Below are 20,699 nucleotides of genomic sequence, written 5' to 3'. Positions count from 1 at the left end.
TAGAAAAAAAGCACATAAAGGGCAAATAAGTTGATTGTTAACTATGTATGGGAAGGTAACCAATCAACACGCCGATTTAGTACTTTACTATAATTACAGAATATCACTCAAACAGATAAATGGTTTGCTCAAAGTAAAACTTTACTAATATCTGTCAATGAGAACTCATTTTAATTTAAAGTAACAGTTCATCCATAAATTATAATTCTCTCATCATTTACTTACCATTATGCCATCAAACTTGTATGACTTTCTATTGCGGAAAACAAAGATATTTTGCTGGAGAAAGACTGTGATTGTCCATACAATGCAAGTAAAGGGTGACCCAAGCTCCAAAAAGGACATAAATGCAGCATAAAAGTAATCCTCACGACTCCAGTGGTTTAATCCACGTCTTTAGAAGCAATCCAATCGGTTCTGGATGAGAACAGACCGCGCTGTAACTCCTTTTTCACTGTACATGTTGCGCAGGGTGCTAGGAAGTGTAAATGGGCTTGGAATCGTGATCGCTGATGTCAGGATAGTGAAAAGGGAGTTATATTTTGGTCTGTTCTCACCCCAAATTGATTGGATTTCTTCAGAAGACATGGATTAAACCAATGGAGTCTAATTGATCAATTTTGCTACATGTATTGTCCTTTTTTTGAGTTTGAAAATTTGGTCACAATTTAATCGCATTGTATGGACTAACAAACAGACATAATTTCTCAATTAAAATATCTTTGTTTGTGTTCCATGGATGAGAGTCTTACGAGTTTGAATGTTTTGAGATGACATAAGGGTAAGTAAATGATGGGAGAACTGTCATTTTTTGGGTGAACTATTCCTTTAAATTGTCACTTGCATCCCAAGGAGGGCATCTGTCCTTGACTGTAAAATGGACCAGAAATAAATTATGAATAAAAACAGAAAAATGTAAGAAAATATTTTATTTAATTTCAAACAAAGCTCTGTCTTTGGATTCAAGGCCAATTATAAAGACATGTCAATGTACTCATCTAACATTTATCATAAAGTATTTGCAAACGGTTTCCTTTGACATTAAAAGTTTTTGTAGCTCAGGTGTCAAGAGTGGGGTGCACATCACTGGAACACACTAAAAGTGATACATTCAGAGTGAAAAACACATGCACTCATGCAAACGGCTTATGAAAAAAAATGTAATAAGGGTACATATACAGTAAAACAACAGAGTGACATGCAACTCTATTCCTAACAGAACTCCCTGTGCAAAAAAAGCAATACTAAATTCTTAAAACATTTAGTTGCTAGTTGTAACAATAGAAAGAAAGAAAATATTTTACATTTTAAAATGTTCTGCTTTTGACAACGCTTCTCTTGAGCAGGAAGTAGAGTACTACATTTATATATTTTATAACAGTTTTAAAATAAATGCTTTTGTGGAACGTGAACTAGTCAAAAGCTGAAAGTGTCAAATAAAAAGGAATATTCCGGGGTTCGATACAAGTTAAGCTCAATCGACTGCAGTTGTAGCATGTTCTTGATTACAACAAAAATAACTTTCCCCTCCTTTTTGTTAAAAAAACGCAAACAACAAGGTTACAGTGAGGCACTTACAATGGAAGTGAATGTGGCCAATTTTTGAAGGGTTAAAAGAAATGTAGAGCATATAATTTGAGAAAAGAAGTTCCATCAATTCTTCTGATAAAACCAGTGTTATTAGAGTTATTTAAATCGTCGGAAACTAAGTTGTAAAATTGGAAATTTTACACAGAAAAGTTTAGAAAGCGATTTTACCACACTAATATCACGTTAATACGCATATTGTTTACGTCTTGTGGTTATACTTTTGAAAGAGTATTTTAATAAAATCCAAACTGGCCCCCATTCAATTCCATTGTAAGTGCCTCACTGTAACCCAGATTTTTGCTTCTTTTTTTTAATAAGAAAGGAAGGGACAAGTCAAAATTATTTTTTTTTCTTCTAATAATCAACATTATGCCACCAATACTACTGAGCCTAACTTGCATTGATCCCAGAATATTTCTTTAAGTGACTTAAAATGAAAACCTGGTTGAGAGCATTATCTCTCACCCGCAATAACAAATGTCAGGTCAAAAACATGATACAGCAGAATACAGCATTGTGTTGTGCACTATGTAACATCCACAAACCTATCATTAAATCCCTGTGATAAAAGAAAAACAAACATGCATCCTAGTTTATGTCCCCTGTAATCAAGATCTCCTTGGCAGTCTAGATGTAAGATCGAATGCTACACAGGAGCACATACTGTAGGTGGTCAGCTTTTCAGACACACATTAAACCTTGTGCAACACTCAAAAGTCAATCACTACTGACAGTGCAGTTTAATCCAGGGTTTGGCTTTTATAAATGTGCCCCAAAAAACATTTGTTTGAGTTACCCTATTGCACTGATCTAGGACCAGTTTCCAGCTTCAGAGATCCTAACCTTGAGTTTAGCCATTGTAGCAGAAATGGCAAAGTGGTCTATGCAAATAATAAAAGGTCCATCTCTAACTTAAAATCTGCCCTTTATGGGCTTACTCCCTTCAAACCCCTAAAACATCTTTGACTGATAAATTGTGCTCCAATATATGAGATAAAGCCCTATACAAAATAATATACTTGCATCTGGTCAAAAAAAATAAACATCTTACATCACATTTCATATGTGCACTTATGCTACATCAGTAAACCTGTTTTTTTTAATACTATGCAATAACAAGTTTGCACCAATCAAAACATGATATCTAATGGATATCATGCACACAGTTCATGTTTCCATATCATAATGCAGTCTTAATGCAGCTATTTGTATTTCTGATAAAACCAAAAGACAAACAACTGTATGATTCATCCATTCAATTGTTCAGATCGGTAGACAAAAAGTTTAGTTGCAAACATTCAAGAAACTGTTTTCAGCTAATATCCCTTTGCCATCACAGTTTTCCTGCCATTACCACGGGTCTCTAAGGCCCCAGCTGTGCCTTCCGAGTGTTTATCAGACTTTCCCGTTAGAACTGCCAAGGCCAAGGGCTTGCACCACATCAACACTCAGTCCACTCTTCAGAGTCCTCCGCACTGCAACATACACAGCATGTGATTAAGACCAAAGTGCATCATCTTGCATCGTTTACAAAACATGCAAATCAATGATAGTACCAATGCATTTTTGGTATGCCCTTCCAACACAGCAAAACAATGCATACAATGCTAAAACTTTAACTACTGTTTACACTACTTTTACTTTTCTTAAATACTTGTTTTTTGTTTTTTTTTTAAATTGATGACAAATTGCCTTTTAAGCCTCATATACAGCAGTTAGTGAGTAAGCTGAAATTGAAAGTAGCCTTTTATTTACAAATCATGTTTTTCACGATGTGGTTAGAAGATTTGTTGAAGCAACATTTTTGCCTATTCTTGATTATGGTGACCTGTTGTATATGATTGCATCAGCACACTGTCTTCATATGCTGGATGTTGTCTACCATGGGGTCTTAAGGTTTATTACTAATTGCTCAAAGCTCAATTCATAGACTTTGTCATTGGCATATATTTATTTACAAGGCAATTTTAGGAATATTACCTAGTTATGTATCTGTGTTCATGATGCAGAAATGTGGCGTTTATGGACTAGGCTCTCACACTCATGACTGTTCCTAAAGCTCACTCTGAAATGGGTAAATGGGCTTTTTAGTTTTCAACACCATTTTATTGGAACATTCTGCAGTCTGTCCTTAAACTTCAAGACCTTATTACTCTTAGTGAATTTTAGTGAATTTAAAATGATTGTTAAGTCCAAGGAATTACAATCATTTGATTTTAACTGTTGTTAATGATTGTGTTTTTTTATATGTTGTTTCAAATTATTTATGTATTTATGTGGTATACTCTGTAGATCTGGTTCCTGCCTTTTTTGGACAGGTCTCTCTTGTAAAAGAGATTCAAAGCTCAATGGGACTAACCTGGTTAAATAAAGGTTAAATACAATTTTTAATAAAAAACACTCATGCATAGACAATCAGTTCTTAATCCACTACAATTACATTGCAAATTAAAGAAATTAATAGTTTAAGCACATTACATACAAAGCCTCAGATGCACAGAATATATATTCAGGTTAGGAGGTTTGTGTGCTTTCAGTTCTCTTTTTTAAAAGTACAATTGCAAGAATGTGTCCTACAAAAGGCTCATTTTTGCTGTTCGATTTCTAAGATGTCTGGCGAGTTAAACCCGCCAGACACGATATGGATCTGACAGGGAGATTTAGGGGCTTTTAAAAAATGTAGGAATGGTAGAAGCGAGATTATGACGTGTTTTGGATACAGACATTGTTGAGTACAAACAGTGAACTAAATCCTTAATCCTGTCCCCCAGGTTTATGAATACAACAATTATCAGAAATAGCTATAAAGAACACTGGTAAAAAAATAAAATAATATATTTTACAGGACAGTCAAAATGTACTTACATGACTTTCTGTTAAGCCGTGAGCGCTTCCGTGTTTTTGGGCTAGACGCCCTCTCTGTAGGATTCTGGGTGACAGACTTAACCAGACGATCCATGATTTCATCTGTGGCATCATCCTGTGAGCTGGCACCGTCTTCTTTGGCTGTAGACATCAGTTTACTAACCCTGCCGAAACCTGTGTAGAAATTTCAATAGAGCTATATTTGTGATTCTCCAAGATCAGTTAAATGGCAGGCTTCACTTTTTAGCTGGCTGAAGAAAACAAGTGGTTTATGAATGATGCATATTCAGGCAAATGCAGAATTGAGTGCCAAGTTTGAATCCAAAACTTATCCATTCAGGTTTTTCCCATGTTGTAATGATTGATCTGACAGTGAGCCATCAAAAACCTGCCACTACAAAGAGGATCAAATGTTCCAACCATAATGCTCTCATTAAAATTCAAGTTTGATTCTATATTAAAAGCAACACAAGTGTTTTCTCTTTGCACACATCCATGCTCAAAATGCTCTACCTTCATCATTCCCATGAAGGGTTGGTGATGTTGGAGGAATGTCAGCCCCAGAGGTAAAAATCTCTACAAATAAAATCCATTTCCAATAAGTACAAAAAAAACAAAACAAAAAGGCAACTTTAATCAAAATGTAGTCTGAGCTGAACTTGCCAAACCATTGCAGTGGTAATAACAAAAATGCGTAACACAAAAGTTGTCTTAATGAATATCACAGTCTTTCCGAATACAATGGCAGTGGATAGTGCCTCACTTTAAATCAATAAATAAAAAAGGTAAAAAACATTATTCATGCGACTTGTGTGTCATATTCTAAAACTTCTGATGGCATACAAAAGGTCATTTTAAGAAACAACCAAAAATGTAATTTTTTCAGTGTAAATCTTGTTGTATGCTGTGCATTCATGAGTGCATATAAGCAATTTGTTCATTAACAAGCCACACTCTTCATTCACGGTGCTCATGAACATGCAACAGACGTCTAAATCTTCTCTGAAATATTACTTAAATTTCAGATTTCCATTGTATGGTAAAGAGGGACAGCTTAAAAAATATATATATTTTTGTGTTACGCATAAGAAAAAGTCATAATGTTTGGGTATATGAGGATAATTTTAGATAATTATTTCTTTATGAGGCCTAATGAGTTTAAATGGAGTTTAAACTAAAAACTGTGATGTTAGGACATTGAACAACATCTCTGTTGGGTAACTCCACAATAATTGTATTTGAAGGTGCTCAGTTTTGCTTCTGGAGATTTGCTAATGAAGGTTTTCTGGTTCATGGGAAAAAGCTTAAAACTAAGTTGCACAGGAAGTTATAGCACCAGAAAGAGCATCTGAGCATCCCTACTCTAAAATGAAAGCTGAAAATAACCTGGATTTGCTGTGTAATGGTTTCTTACTTCGAACAGCACGGCTTCTGCGCAGCATGCTAGGGTTGTCATTGGCAGTGAGCAAGTTTTTCATATTTTCATGCTCCTCTTGGGCTGGTTCTGGTTCTACTGTTGAGGAAACTGGAGATGGGCTGTCCAGTGGTACTGCTCCAGAGAACTTTTCTGTCTGTGACAATTGGTTCAAAGAGTATGAGTTATAAGTAATATTTAGTCTTATTCAATTCCATTAACAGTTAAAGATGATAAAATGGTAATTTTCCTTCAGTAATTCCTCTATAAGGAAGTTAAGCAAGTAAAAGTAATAGTTCAATCAAAAGTGACAATTCTTTCATCATTTACTCTTATGACCCATACTCACCCATACTCATATGACTTTCCTTCTTCTGTGAAACACAAACAAAGATGCTTAGATGGAGATATGATGTGAATATATCCATAGAGTGCAAGTCAATGAGGACCAACTCTTCCAAGCTCCAAAAAGGACGTAAACGCAGCATAAAGGTAATTCATAATCTATGGCTGTCATGATTACTCAATTTAATTAGATTACTCGATAAAAAAAAATTCCTCATTTACAAAATTGCAGAATCGACAAATCAAAAATAAGGCGAAGTGTAGTAGTGCATGGATGAGGGTCCAAACACATAACCACAAGAGGTGTTGCTTCAGATTTGAAAAGCCAATGCAGGACCTAAAAACCATCACTTCAGCAATGCAACGTCACTTGAAAATATGGCAAAAAGTTTTCACAAACCCTCCGGACACACACGAGGTAAGCTCATCTGCATGCGATTGCGGTGCTGTGTGTAGGCAGAGTCTGATAGCTTGTGTATTTTCTAACAGAGAAGAGGTCTTGGACATAGTGTAGGTCTGCTCTTGGGGGGGTGGGGGGGGGGGGGTTATTGAACCCTGATTGAATGGTATGTGTTAACGGGAAAGGAGAAAAGTCTTGATGGGAGAGCAAGAACGAGAGGCAATCGAGAGGATCCGGTGTCCAGCTGCAGGGAGACGTCCCACCACCAGGAGATGTTCTGGGATTAATGGGGTGAAACATCTGTGATAGGTGGCTCCCATAGCCTATGGGTGACCCCACAGCTGGACATCTGAAGGCACTGGCGGAGGTGCGGCAGGCAGTAAGGCCCAGCAGCTTTAGACATTTATACTTTGTATGTAAATGCGATCATCCCCCTCATCATTTAATCGTGATGATTAAATTTGTAATAGTTCGCAATGCCCCATTTTTGGTAAATATTTTATAGTTTATGGCCAAGAGAACTTTATTTCCTGAATAAAGCCGCAGGTGTGTCTGTATGCTGTCAGTCAAAGCTCAACTCGAGTCATTAAAGCCACACAGCTACACGTCTGGAGCCCACAGAAACTAAATAGAATTTTGGTTTACCGGAAAGAGAAATCTCTGCACGTGGAATTATTAACAATGTTTACTCAAACAGGAACTGAATGTCTAGATGCTTAAGGGCATTTTACGGGGTAAGTGGCAAGTGACAAACTGGCGATCTTCAGCATGTACCACATGAGCAGCAACGCCCACAACTGCTGCAGCTCAACGCAAGAGAGTGAAAACATGTACCTCACGCAATTACTGTTAATATTGTAATCCGTGTTGCAGTTTAACAATGTATATAGCTCATCCTCAATAAAAAAGATTGATGGGCAGACATAGTTTCTGAAAAGACAAAATATTTACTTTTCATGGTGTATTTTCCCATATTTGAGTTCTAAACTCAATTGGGTAGATTGAGTTGAACTAGCTTGAACTAAAAGTAGATCTTGCATTTAAAAAAGGGTGGGCAAGTAGCCAATCTTTGTCAGCTTGAATTACATACAAAACATTTATTATAGGTTTGCTTTGGCTTTAGATATTTTCACAATTGTTTTGTTGTTGTTATTCAATTGCAGTGCACCAAAAATTAGGCTAATGAATGCACTTTAACCCAACATGACTTCACCTCGACAACTTTATGTGCTAAGATATTAAAGAATTTTCCCAATTATTTGATTAATCGTCAGAATTATCACTAGATTACTTGATTACCAAAATAACCGATAGTGATAACGCTACCATAATCCATATGTGGTTTAATCCTTTTCTTCTGAAGCATGTACAGTGCTTTGTGTCTACATCAAGCACAAGAAACCGTATTCAAGCTTCAAATCATGACCACATTTACATTTACATTTATGCATTTGGCAGACGCTTTTATCCAAAGCGACTTACAGTGCACTTATTACAGGGACAATCCCCCAGAGCAACCTGGAGTTAAGTGCCTTGGTGGCATCTTGGTGGTGCTGGGGCTTGAACCTCCGACCTTCTGGTCAGTAACCCTGAGCCTCAACCACTGAGCCACCACTGCCCCCCGTCTAGGAGACTGCATTACAATTTGGTCGTATCGCTTCAGAAGTCATGCATTAAACCACTTGAGTCATATGATTACCTTTATGGTACCAGTATCTCCATCAAAATATCTTTCTTTGTGTTCTGCAGAAGAAAGTCATACGAGTTTGGGACAGTGGTGGCTCAGTGGTTCAGGCTCAGGGTTACTGACCAGAAGGTTGGGGGTTCAAGCCCCAGCACCACCAAGATGCCACTGTTGGGCCCTTGAGCAAGGCCCTTAACCCTATCTGCTCCAGGGGCGCCGTATCATGGCTGACCCTGCACTCTGACCCCAGCTTAGCTGGGATATGTGAAAACTAATAAATTTCACTGTATATATGCAAAAAACTGTGTGTATAATGTGTGACCAAAAAATAAAGGATTCTAAAGATTCTAAATTCTTCTAGATTCTAGATTCTAATGCACCCTATATGAAGAGGACATAATTCAATAAACCTGTTAGCATGCTAATTAACACATGGCATGGATCAATTTCTCTTATAAAAAACAGCTTTGGTGAAATGTAATGAATTTTCCATCTCGCACCTCTGTGATCAGCATGCCCCTGGTTTTTGTGCGCTCTCGGTGGGCGGCACGTTTGCGTTTCTGGGTGAGGACTCTCTCTCGGGTAGTGCGGTACTCCAACGCAAACTCACTTATGATCTTACAGAACTGAGTTACTTTAGTGTCCCGCACGGAGTATGAGGGTTGACCCAGGTACAGCAGGAAGGAATGAAACCTGCAAAATGGAGCAGAGAAAGCAAAAAATGTGTTTAAAATGTGTCCTAATTAAGACTACAAATAGTTGTTCATACTCATCAACTCAGTGGGAGCCAGAGTTTCCGCTAGAAAAAAATGGTGCCGGTCACGTTTCATTTTACGGACATTTTGATGATATGCCGGTCAAATATATCGCCTCTTAATTAGTCAAGTTGAGGAAAACTGGTGGCAGTCTATGTAACTTAAAAAATGACACAATCAGGCCGTATAGAATGCAACATATTATTATTAGCTTAACTTTCAAATAGACGGAAAAAAAACACGAACGTCCGATTGGCGTCAATCAACGCCAATTGTTTTTTACTGTGGTTTCACACACATTCACTTTTTGAAACATTGAGGCACGGATGTACCTAATACAAATAAATAAAACATCTCCAGTTAACTAGCAGATCATTCATTTAGTCCGTTATTAAATAAGAGATCTAGCGCTAAAATCTGTTGTTTTTGAAATCAAGCTGAGCGCTCGTGTCCGCTGCTATCAGTTGCATGGACGACGCGCTGCGCGAGTTGCGCAATCTTCACTAGGACGCGCGTTTCAATCTATCGCCGTTGCGGAGACTCTCTATTAATTCCGGTGAAATCACAAAATAAAATGCACACAAACGTGTCCCTGCTTGATATGTAACCATGCACTGATGAACATAGGCTATTCAGTTTTGATGATAGAGAAAAAAAACTGCACGAATGCGCGGATTAGAAGCACTGATCTATCTATAATGAGATGTTCCTGATTCACCATCGTCTGGCCTCTGAAAAAAGCTTTTAAAGCTAGTCTGCCTGGGCCTAGCCATATTTGAAACGTCTCACTCAATCGTTCGTTGTTTAGATATTGCAGCCGTTTTAGGCGTGCGCTTTATTTGAAATGCAGCATGCGATGTTGTTTCATAACTTTCAAACGATAGAGCCTGTTCCTTTATAACATAGCAAGAGATCGGTGTATTTTTGCTTTATACATTTTAGGCTTATTCTCAAATTCAGATTGTGTTAGGGGGACGGGATTATTAGGCAATTTTAATCGGACAATTTGACCGGAGAGATTTAATTTTGTCGGACATTTAATTTTTTTACCGGCCAATGTCCGGTAATTACCGGACAACGGAAACCCTGGTGGGAGCAGCTGAGTGCTTTTGGAAACTTTTGATGTACCTATAGATTTATGCTCGGAGCACACACTTTTATCCAAATCAGTAAACATATTTTCCATTCAAGGTAAGCATTTTATCATTTTACCTTAGCCTTGCTAGCTCTACCACCATGTGCTACAGCCATGCTCTACAACTGATGATTTCCTGATGTCTACAATGGATCACTGTGTTCACAGAATTTTGTGTGTGTGTATTTGTGTTACCTGTTAATAATGCGTCTGTGAACTACTTTCAGTATAATGATCCTTTCAGTACAGTCTTTCAGGAATTCTGTCATCTTGTTCTTCAGGAGAGCTTTAGTCTCGTGTTTGGACATGACTTTAAGATTGTCCCAGGATGCTTTGCATTTTCTCTCCAACTGAATAAGATTTTCAGACAACTGCTCAAAATCCACCTGTGGGAAATGAAGGAGAGAAAGAAAGATGAAGACAATGAACACTAAGGGTTCTTTGCCGAGTAACCTTCAAGGAAAGAAACATATGAAACATGAAAACATGCAGCACTGAGGATCAATTCTCAATCAACATGGCAACTTTTAAAAGATGTGTTAAAGAAAATGTGATTTACAGAAAAGAGCTATAACACAGGCCTTGGCAAACAAGGGCTAAAAATGGAAATCCCTTAATTAAAGATGAAAATGGTTTTGCTAAAAGTGTAAGATGGAAAACATACATAAAAAATACATACTTTAGCAGACCGTGTGAGGGCAGGGATCTCAGTGTAGAGGTCTGTCGTGTCTGGGTAGTTCTCCGCCACAAAGTTGCAGGTATGATGAAGCAGAGACTGTCTGTGTACCGTGTCCTTCACCTCAGTTACCTTCTCCAGATAACTGAGCTCAAAGCCCTTAGCCTACATGAGAAAGGACAAGAGACCAATTTAAGTCATCATTACAGTATGTAATTTAAATGGTTTCTTGGCAAATGAAAATGTATTACAGGGATAGTTCACCCAAAATTAAAATTCTGCCATCATTTAGTCACCCTCATGTTGTTCCAAATCCATATGACTTTCTTCCATGGAATACAAAAGGAGTTGCAAGGCTCAACAACTAGTCACTATTCACTTTCATTGTATGGAAAAAAGAAGCAATGACAGTGAATGGTGATTGAGACTAACATTCTGCCCAACATCTCTTTTTGTGTTTCACAGCTGAAAGAAAAACAAGAGTAAATTATGGCAGTTTTTGAATGAAACACCCCTTTAATATGCCCATTCAATAAATCAGATAGCACCCATGAATAGACTTGACGTACTGTAGAGTTCAAATTAGAGAGATTTATTGAACACTTAATTCCTCAGCACTGTGATATAGCATTTGACTTGGTAATGTTTAAGACAGCAGTAAAGTGAAATTGATGACATATGTCTTATGAATGATTCATGAAATAAAAGTATGAAATGTTCAGGAATCTTTTTGTTCTTACTAAAGCCTAATGATCCCTTTCCAGTCTGGGTCACGTGGATTTGATCTTTGTGTGCCCTGGTTCAAGATGAAAAATGTCTATACATGGTAGCTTGGATTGAATATTGTATACGGTAATTGTGTTTGCACATCAGTGTGTGTAGCGTTCAAGAGGTCTTAAAAGGCTACACTATCTCTTACCCACCAACCTCAGAAAATGTGCCATGAATCGTCTTAACCCTTAAATGCATGGGTGTTTCACCAATATATTACATGCCATGGTCTTTAGCAACCTGGCACATGCATCTATCACAAATGGATCTACAAAATGCCCAGATAGTGTCAAGACAATAAGAAAATAATACAATAGAATATATTCTTATATATTTTTGTATGTTTTTATTTTCATACATCAACAAATATAGTACAGGATTCATTACTTCCACACTGAAATTTCATGAGGCAACTTGCTGTCAAACACATATTGAGCAAAATATATCACATAAGCTACACATAAACTGTACATACTCTAAATAGATGCACAACTTAATTTCAGTAGTACATCCATATGTCAACAACCAAATCATACTGTTCACACTTGCAATAGTTTACTTCCACGTTGCTTCTTCATCAAATAGCAATATTAAATGTAAATCACTGCCTTGAGTAAGATATAGCATGTATAATACGTATGTGTACGTCACAGAATATCAACGTGACATAGTAGTCATTTTTATGAATATAATACTCATTTGTCTTGTAATAAACAAATATAAATCCTGTGATAGTAAACTTATGTAGATATAAAATAATCATATATATATATGATTTATGGAAGCTCCACTATTACATACCTGAAGTCTTTGATGACCCTTTACACTTTTGGTAATTAAGAATTTATTACAATATATATTTTAGCAATTTGCCTTCTCTTTTTTTTTTTCACACTATTCAGAAAAGTACGGTTGAGGAATACTAAAGAGGTGTGGGCATAACTCCAAACAAAAAGTCACAGGGGGTGGAATCAGATCCCAGGTCACTAAATACGCAAGGTATGCATTAAAGGGTTCAACATATCTTATTCTTTGACAGGCAAACAGCAAAGGATTAAGGCATAAAAATAGAGCTCTGACTAATCACACAAGTCAATCAAGCTTCAGACTGGTACACTTGTCTTAAATATGTAACACTTCTCCTTAAAGGAGTAATATATAACATTGACATCAAGCGTTTAAAATGGGCACTGCAGTCCAAATTCAAAACATTGGAGAGAGTTGTCTCCCTTTCCCCCTCCTTCCCAGACTCGAAGCTTTCGCGGGTTGTCAGGTTGAGGACATGCAATAGTAACAAGCAAACTGAAAATGGAAAGCGATGAGCCTTAAGATGATCAACCAATACAGTGAGGGAAAAAAGTATTTGATCCCCTGCTGATATTGTACGTTTGCCCACTGACAAACAAATGATCGGTCTATAATTTTAATGTTAGGTTAATTTGAACAGTGAGAGACAGAATTACAAAAACAAAAATCCAGAAAAACACGTCAAAGATTTTATAAATAAAATTAATTGCATTTTAATGAGTATTCGACCCCTCTGCAAAACATAACTTAGTACTTAGAGGTCAGACCTTTCTTATAGTTGGCCACCAGGTTTGCTCACATCTCAGGAGGGATTTTGTCCCACTCCTCTTTGCAGATCTTCTCCAAGTCATTAAGGTTTCGAGGCTGACGTTTGGCAACTCGAACCTTCAGCTCCCTCCACAGATTTTCTATGGGATTAAGTTCTGGAGACTGGCTAGGCCACTCCAGGACCTTAATGTGCTTCTTCTTGAGCCACTCCTTTGTTGCCTTGACTGTGTGTTTCGGGTCATTGTCATGCTGGAATACCAATCCACGACCCATTTTCAATGCCCTGGCTGAGGAAAGGAGGTTCTCACCCAAGATTTGATGGTACATGGCCATCCATCATCCCTTTGATGCGGTGAAGTTGTCCTGTCTCCTTAGCAGAAAAACACCCCCAAAGCATAATGTTTCCACCTCCATTTTTGACGGTGGGGATGGTGTTCTTGGGGTCATAGGCAGCATTCCTCCTCCTCTAAACATGGCAAGTTGAGTTGATGCCAAAGAGCTCGATTTTGGTCTCATCTGACCACAACACTTCCACCCAGTTCTCCTCTGAATCATTCAGATGTTCATTGGCAAACTTCAGACGGGCCTGTACATGTGCTTTCATGCGGCCGCTGCAGGATTTCAGTCCTTCACGGCGTAGTGTGTAACCAATTGTTTTCTTGGTGACTATGGTCCCAGCTGCCTTGAGATCATTGACAAGATCCTCCCGTGTAGTTCTGGGCTGATTCCTCACCGTTCTCATGATCATTGCAACTCCACGTGGTGAGATCTTGCATGGAGCCCCAGACCGAGGGAGATTGACAGTTCTTTTGTGTTTCTTCCATTTGCAAATAATCGCACCAACTGTTGTCACCTTCTCACCAAGCTGCTTGGCGATGGACTTGTAGCCCATTCCAGGCTTGTGTAGATCTACAAACTTGTCCCTGAGATCCTTGGACGGCTCTTTGGTCTTGGCCATGGTGGAGAGTTTGGAATCTGATTGATTGCTTGCTTCTGTGAACAAGTGTCTTTTCTACAGGTAACAAACTGAGATTATGAGCACTCCTTTAAGAGTGTGCTCCTAATCTCAGCTCGTTACCTGTATAAAAGACACCTGGGAGCCAGAAATCTCTGATTGAGAGGGGGTCGAATATTTATTTCCCTCATTAAAATGCAATTCAATTTATAACATTTTTGACATGCGTTTTTCTGGATTTTTTTGTTGTAATTCTGTCTCTCACTGTTCAAATTAACCTACCATTAAAATTATAGACTGATCATTTCTTTGTCAGTGGGCAAACATACAAAATCAGCAGGGGATCAAATACTTTTTCCCTCACTGTATACTGTATGTTTGCAATGTTTTTATAGTTTTCAAATTATGTGGATTTTTATACTCTGTCAATGTGAGCTAGATGTATTGCTGGCTTCCATGGCTGCAGAATGCTGTGTTTGCCCGCTAACTTATTTAAAATCTGGCAACCCGGGGTGTCATATTTTATTGCTAAATGGGCAGTGGGCGGGATCCCACAGGCCAAAACACAAACAGAAATACCAATCTGGAATGGACATTTCAAAGTAGAATATACTGGCTGAAGCATTGATTTCAGAGAAGCCAGTATTTCAACTCAGCATGTTTCCTAAATCTCTGATAACATATTATGAGAATTTTATGCTTTAGTACAGTAAATATATTATATATTTCACTAAGTCACTACCACAGAGATGTAGTACTTACGCTGGTGCTATTGAGAAAGTTTCCAATGGCTAGTAGTGTTGCTAGGATACGCTTGAAGGTTTTGTTCTTGGCAAGCTGTTCCATGCCCAGTTTCAGGTCAAAAAGAGGCTCCGCAATCTCCTGCAATATTCATGTGTGACAGATAGAAGAAGAAGAATCAATGAGGGAAAGAGAGACAAATTGAACAAGAATATTAAGGATCAAGTATCATTGGGAATCATAAAGCTTGATTTTGATCTTTAGGGTGGACAACAAGTTGATTCTTCTCGGTCCCCATTGTTCGTGTTTCACCATCAGTCCGAGGTTGGGGGACATCAGAACTTTAACAATCTAATTCCCTCAAGTACTGCAAGTGCCATCAATGCAAGGTTTATTATGACTTGGAATCGTTCTTGAAAAGCAAGTGCTCAGTTGAATAATACTTTTATAATGACATAACACTTAACTGCTGGAAGGAATATCTTATTGGAGATTGAATAGTCTTTCGTTGCTTTTAAAAAGGGAGTATAAAAAGACAATTCCCATATGGCTCTGACCTTCTCCAGGGTGTCGTAATTCAGTTTAAAGGCCCAGAGCTGTAATCTGGCAGTAAGGCCGCTGATGGAGGAGAGAGTGAGCAGGAACTGCTCTGCTGTACCCAGTGGTACATCAGGATTTGCCAGCTGTGCCTCCTGAATTTTCTGTTTCTCCTCATCTGTCGGAGTCATGGTCAGGATTTTCTATAGAGAAAGATGCAATGGATGAATTTCATAAAATCTAAACTGTACACATTAATAATTGAAATGTTATAAATAAAAAGTAACTTTTATTTGTAGTATTTTAATATATTTAGAAGTATAAACAAAAACAAGCCTGAAAAACATGTATTTCCTCATTAAAAATATGCATAAATGCAAAGACATACAGTTTATAAAATGTTATTGATCTCAGTACTGTGTTACCTCAATGCCCTCTTTACTGATGGCAAACTCATCAAAGTTTAGGATGGCCATCTTGATGACATGTACAGCAGGTAATACAGTCATGCCAATGTTGATGGCATTGCTTCTCTTAGGATCAAGCACTACAATTGCTGCTTTCTTTGCCTCAGTACACTTCTGTAGTAAAATGAGAAATAAATGTAAAGGCAACACTATACAACAAGGTTGCATTGGTTAATATTAGTAAACACAATGGTGAATATGAACTAACAATGAACAATCCTTCTACAGCATTAATTCATTTTGGTTAATGGTCATTTATACATGTACTTCTAATTAGTTAATGCATTAGGAACTAACATGAATAAGTCAAATATTTTAATAAATGAACAATGATTCCTAAAAGCTGAAAAAAATCTACATTGTTAATTCCTGATACCCTAATGCATTAACTAATGTTAACCAATACAACCTTATTATAAAGTGCCCCAATGCAATTTTTGTAAATAATCCTAAATCCTTAATAGCATACCTTGATCATCAAAATCAAGAATCAAGAAGTTGTAGCTTTAACATTTATTTATCTATATAGCAACTATTACTAATTAACATTAGTACAATTATATCCATAAACCAGTTTGCCCATTGCACCTTTGCTACTGGAAGTTCCTTTCCTTTGGACTCAAACAGGTGCTCCAGCTTAGCCGTATCGACTACAGCCTTATCAAGCGATGCCCACATTGTGCCCCGCCCAAACTTGCACTTCCTGGGGCTGTCAGGATGCTTGAGCTCTTTCCAAAACAACTTGACCGTTTTCCGTTTCTTGACAAACTCTGTATTAATCCCCTGAGATGGGGGCGTAGCAGGGAGTCCTGGAGGAGGGGGCACAATCAGTCCTCCAGAAGGAAGAGGAGGAGGAGGGGGGGGTGAAGCCAGTCCAACTTGCACAGGAGGAGGAGGAGGAGGAGGGGGGGGAGGTGGTGGTGGAGGGCCAGAGCCCAGCCCTGGCACTGAGGGAGGGGGTGGTGGTATTCCATTAGGCAAGGAAGTGTCAAAAGTGTCAATATCCAGCACATCAATATCTTCCTCTTCCATTAAATCAGAGAAATCAAGATCTTTGATACGCAGAGGCCTGGAGCAGGGCTGCAGCTGCTCCCAGGAATCCTGACTACCTCTGGATAATGGTGTCATCATTGTCTTCTCCAAACTCTGTGAGTGCATGTCTGCTTCAATACTGTACTGTGGACGGACCTTTTTGAGTTTCTGTTCCTCGGCTAGTCTGGCACGAGCTGCCTGAGCACTACCACCAAGGCTTTCCAACTCAGCCCTCCAGGATGTGTCTTCTGTGGACTGAGAAGAGCAGGACTGCAGTCTGGAGAGCCGACCAGCCACATCAGTGATGCCATGGTCCTCCAGAGCACTTTCCAGACTTGGACTCTTTAGACCTCCAGATGTGGTATTGTTTTTTGAGTAGAGCATGTCCAACATGAATTTCCTGTCATTAGAGAGAGTGCTGTGCTGTTCTGTTGCACTGCCCTGATGCTGCACACCGCCCTCTAGAGAAAGAAAACACTCAGCAGATAAGGGAAAATATTCAGGATCATAAGGATCATAAATAATATAGTCTGAAGAACAGCCATTTACCCAATAAAATACACAAGAGCAGTTGTTTCATAAGAAAGAAAATTAAGAAAGTTATAAATAAATAAATTATATAAAGTCTGTAAGAATGTTTTTAAGAGCAATTCATGAGGAACATTCATAAGATCATCCTTCAGAAGTATTTTCGGTAATATCAAATATTCTTAAAGTTTTTCTTAAAAGAATAGTTCCCCCAAAAAATACATTTCACATCATTTGCACACCCTCTTGCCATCCCAGATGTGAATTTCTTTTAGAAGAATATTTCAGCTCTGTAGGTCCATTCAATCAAAGTGAATAGTGTGCCAGAACTTTGAAGTTCCAAAAAGCACATAAAGGCAGCATAAAATTAATCTATGACTCCAGTGGTAAAATCCATGTCTTCAGAAGCAATATAATGTGGGTGTGGGTGAAACAGGTCACTATTTAAGTCCTTTTTACTATAAATCTCCACTTTCACCAGCCCTCCTAAGAGATCTCTTGTTTTTGGTGATTCACATTCTTCATGCACATCACCCCCTACTGGGCAGGGAGGAGAATTTATAGTTAAAAGGGCTTAAATATTGTTTACAAGCAATATTTAATATTTTGTAAACAAGCATTTCCGTTTGGAGGCACTAGTTTAGCAGAAATTACATACTTCGGCTTTAAGTCCTTTTTCACTATAAATTCTCCTCCCTGCCCAGCAGGTGGTGATATGCAAGGAGAATGCGAATCACCTAAAACAAAAGAAGAAGAATGTGAAAGTGGAGATTGATAGTAAAAAGGACTTAAATATTGAACTGTTTTTCACACACACCTATCATCTCGCTTCTGAAGACATGGATTTAACACATTACTTTTATGCTGCTTATATGTGCTTTATGTGCAATATGTGTTTATTGTCATCCACTACAAGCATTAAGCGGGGTATTAGAGGGGTCGAGGAGGCCAATTACACCACCTTTAGTGAGCTGCTGACACCCCCTTTTACATGGTGCCCCTTTGCATTGCATACCTTGAATATATGTTTTTTGCGCCACTGCCTACAAGCTTGCTGTGTAATGAAGGAAGAGCACCAATTCATGAAATTGGACTGTATAAATTGTAAATTTCTCTCCTATCTGCCCTATCTGCCCTGTCAATATTCGAATGAGTTTGCCATTGTATGTACTTCGAACATCCGAAAACCAGAATGTGGTTCAGTTTTCCCCCGCAGCTTTTGAGATACGCATAACAGAATTTGATGTGCACAAAACAATAATTTCCACAGTGTGCATACATTTTTCACTGATCAAAATTCAAGGGAAAGGTTTTTTCTATCAGCGTCCCTGCTGCGAAGGCATCTCAGTGTGTTCATTTTTCATGCCTGAATACAATAAAGGCAAAAAATAATCAATTCCTCCTGAACCAGTATTGGTATTAAGGAGCGAAGATCCCCTCCGCTGTGCCGCTGGTTCAGGGACAGCTACCAAAAATAAGTCAACCGTGCCTTCTAGTCGCACTGCAGACAAAGGCAATGAATTAATCCCTCTGTCTGCCCATCTGTTGGCTTGGTCCCACTGTCTGCCTATCTTGTCGTCCCCTGGCACCGCTGGGCATTGATGCGTTGGTGCATCAGTGGCAGGCAACGCATCTTTACTCATTTCTACCAACCAGTTTGCTGTGAGCAGTTTAGCAGAGAGCTCGGGAGGATCGGGTTCGGCTTCTGTTAGTGGCGCCATATTGGCCAGTATGGCCCCTTAACGGGATGTTCTTTTGAATGATGGTTTACCCCCTGCGGTGGTTGATACCATTCTGAATGCTAGACCTCCATCAACCAGGAAGCTTTAAATGTTCAAGTGGCGTATTTGTTTTATTCTTCGTATACAATTGTTTGTGTGTTTTTGTGTCCGCAACAGAGGTTCCAAGCAAAGACAGTCTCATTGGATAGTTGATACAATTCTGAGTGCTTACAAACCGTATGGTTTTCCTTTGCCTTCGGGTATTCGAGCCCATTCTACGAAGAGCATTGCATCCTCATGGGCTTTGCTAGAGGTGCATCATTGAAAGACATTTTTGGCAGGGTGGTCCTCTCCGCATACATTTGGGAGATTTTATAATCTCGATGAGAGTTTGACTCCTGCTTCCCAGATTCTATCTGTTGGAACAGCAGTAAGCTCAATTTCTTATTCAGAAGCTTTAGCTCGCTTGTGCGCCGCTATATGTTTGCCACAAGGGCATATACAGTTGGCAGCTTCTGTTCGCATGGCGTGAATGTACATCGTTCCCCATAGCGATTACACAGCTTGAGTCCCTCGAGAGGGAACATCTTGGTTATATGAAACATAACCCTGGTTCCCTGAGAGAGAATGAGACACTGCGTAAGTTTGCCATACCCTCTAGTAGCTGCATAGGCTCATGCCTTCCAGCAGAAAATCTGACACGATGGCACGAAGCGAGTGCCTTTATGGAGCTTGTGATATAGCTCTCTGTTGGTGTCGCAAAGCACCTTAAGCCAATAAATGTCCATGATTGTATAAGGGCTGAGTCACACTACGTGATACTCAGGGCGTGTCCCCATAGCGATTACGCAGCATCTCGTTCCCTCTCTCGGAACCAGGTTTACGCTTCACATAACAGAGATGTTCCTGTGGCTGTTGAGTTCAATGGTGCCACAATAGCGTGCTCAGCTGACAAACATTATGAGTCTAAGAGAACAAGCAAAATGATTGACAGGTGAAAAGCAGACAAAAGCTGACAGTTTGCAGACACGTTTTTGTTTGCCATTTACAAAGTCTACAGCTGCCACAGAGACCAGTGAGATATCTCAGGACACTTATTTCATTAATTTCTTCAAGGGACTAGGAACATTTTTTGCATACTTTTATGAAAATTGCCAACAGCACCTTTAATAAGAATTTTATTGTTATGAATGTTGTGAATTCGGCACAGCATGCCAGTACTCATAACTGTACAGTGGGCCATCTGCCCTGTAATCAAGCAAAAATCTTCATATCAGATCTGTGTAGGATTCAAATATATTAACAACATTATGAAAGAGACATCTTACCGTCGAAAGGCCCAGCACAAGCAGCAATCACAGTATTCCCACATGCTACCATCCCCTAGTTTCAGTAACCAACTGCAGACTAACAGTAGTGACTCCACTGAGATCTAAAACCATTTTAACCTCCAGCGCTAACTGCCATAATCCTTAATGAGCCAAAAAGGAAACTCTAAAAGAGTGATT

The 20,699-nt window shown here is 38.7% G+C and overlaps 1 protein-coding gene across 5 annotated transcripts in view; it reads right to left on the bottom strand.

Moving 5' to 3' along the window:
- Nucleotides 1-953: 953 nt before the first annotated feature.
- Nucleotides 954-20,699, bottom strand: part of LOC127646861 (FH1/FH2 domain-containing protein 1-like) — a 79,245-nt gene continuing 59,499 nt past the window's right edge. For all 5 annotated transcript variants that reach the window (XM_052130793.1, XM_052130802.1, XM_052130810.1 and 2 more), the window contains 10 exons: nt 16,499-17,403; nt 15,869-16,024; nt 15,464-15,646; nt 14,928-15,047; nt 10,868-11,029; nt 10,384-10,574; nt 8,799-8,991; nt 5,870-6,026; nt 4,456-4,629; nt 954-3,065 (listed from right to left, as the gene is read on the bottom strand). In XM_052130793.1, coding sequence (XP_051986753.1) covers nt 2,986-3,065; nt 4,456-4,629; nt 5,870-6,026; nt 8,799-8,991; nt 10,384-10,574; nt 10,868-11,029; nt 14,928-15,047; nt 15,464-15,646; nt 15,869-16,024; nt 16,499-17,403 — 2,321 coding nt within the window. In that variant the 3' untranslated portion in view covers nt 954-2,985. The remainder of the gene's footprint in view (nt 3,066-4,455; nt 4,630-5,869; nt 6,027-8,798; nt 8,992-10,383; nt 10,575-10,867; nt 11,030-14,927; nt 15,048-15,463; nt 15,647-15,868; nt 16,025-16,498; nt 17,404-20,699) is intronic.

Source organism: Xyrauchen texanus, chromosome 1 (assembly GCF_025860055.1).
Source record: "Xyrauchen texanus isolate HMW12.3.18 chromosome 1, RBS_HiC_50CHRs, whole genome shotgun sequence".
NCBI lineage: Eukaryota > Metazoa > Chordata > Actinopteri > Cypriniformes > Catostomidae > Xyrauchen > Xyrauchen texanus.
This window is presented reverse-complemented; position numbering and strand designations above follow the sequence as displayed.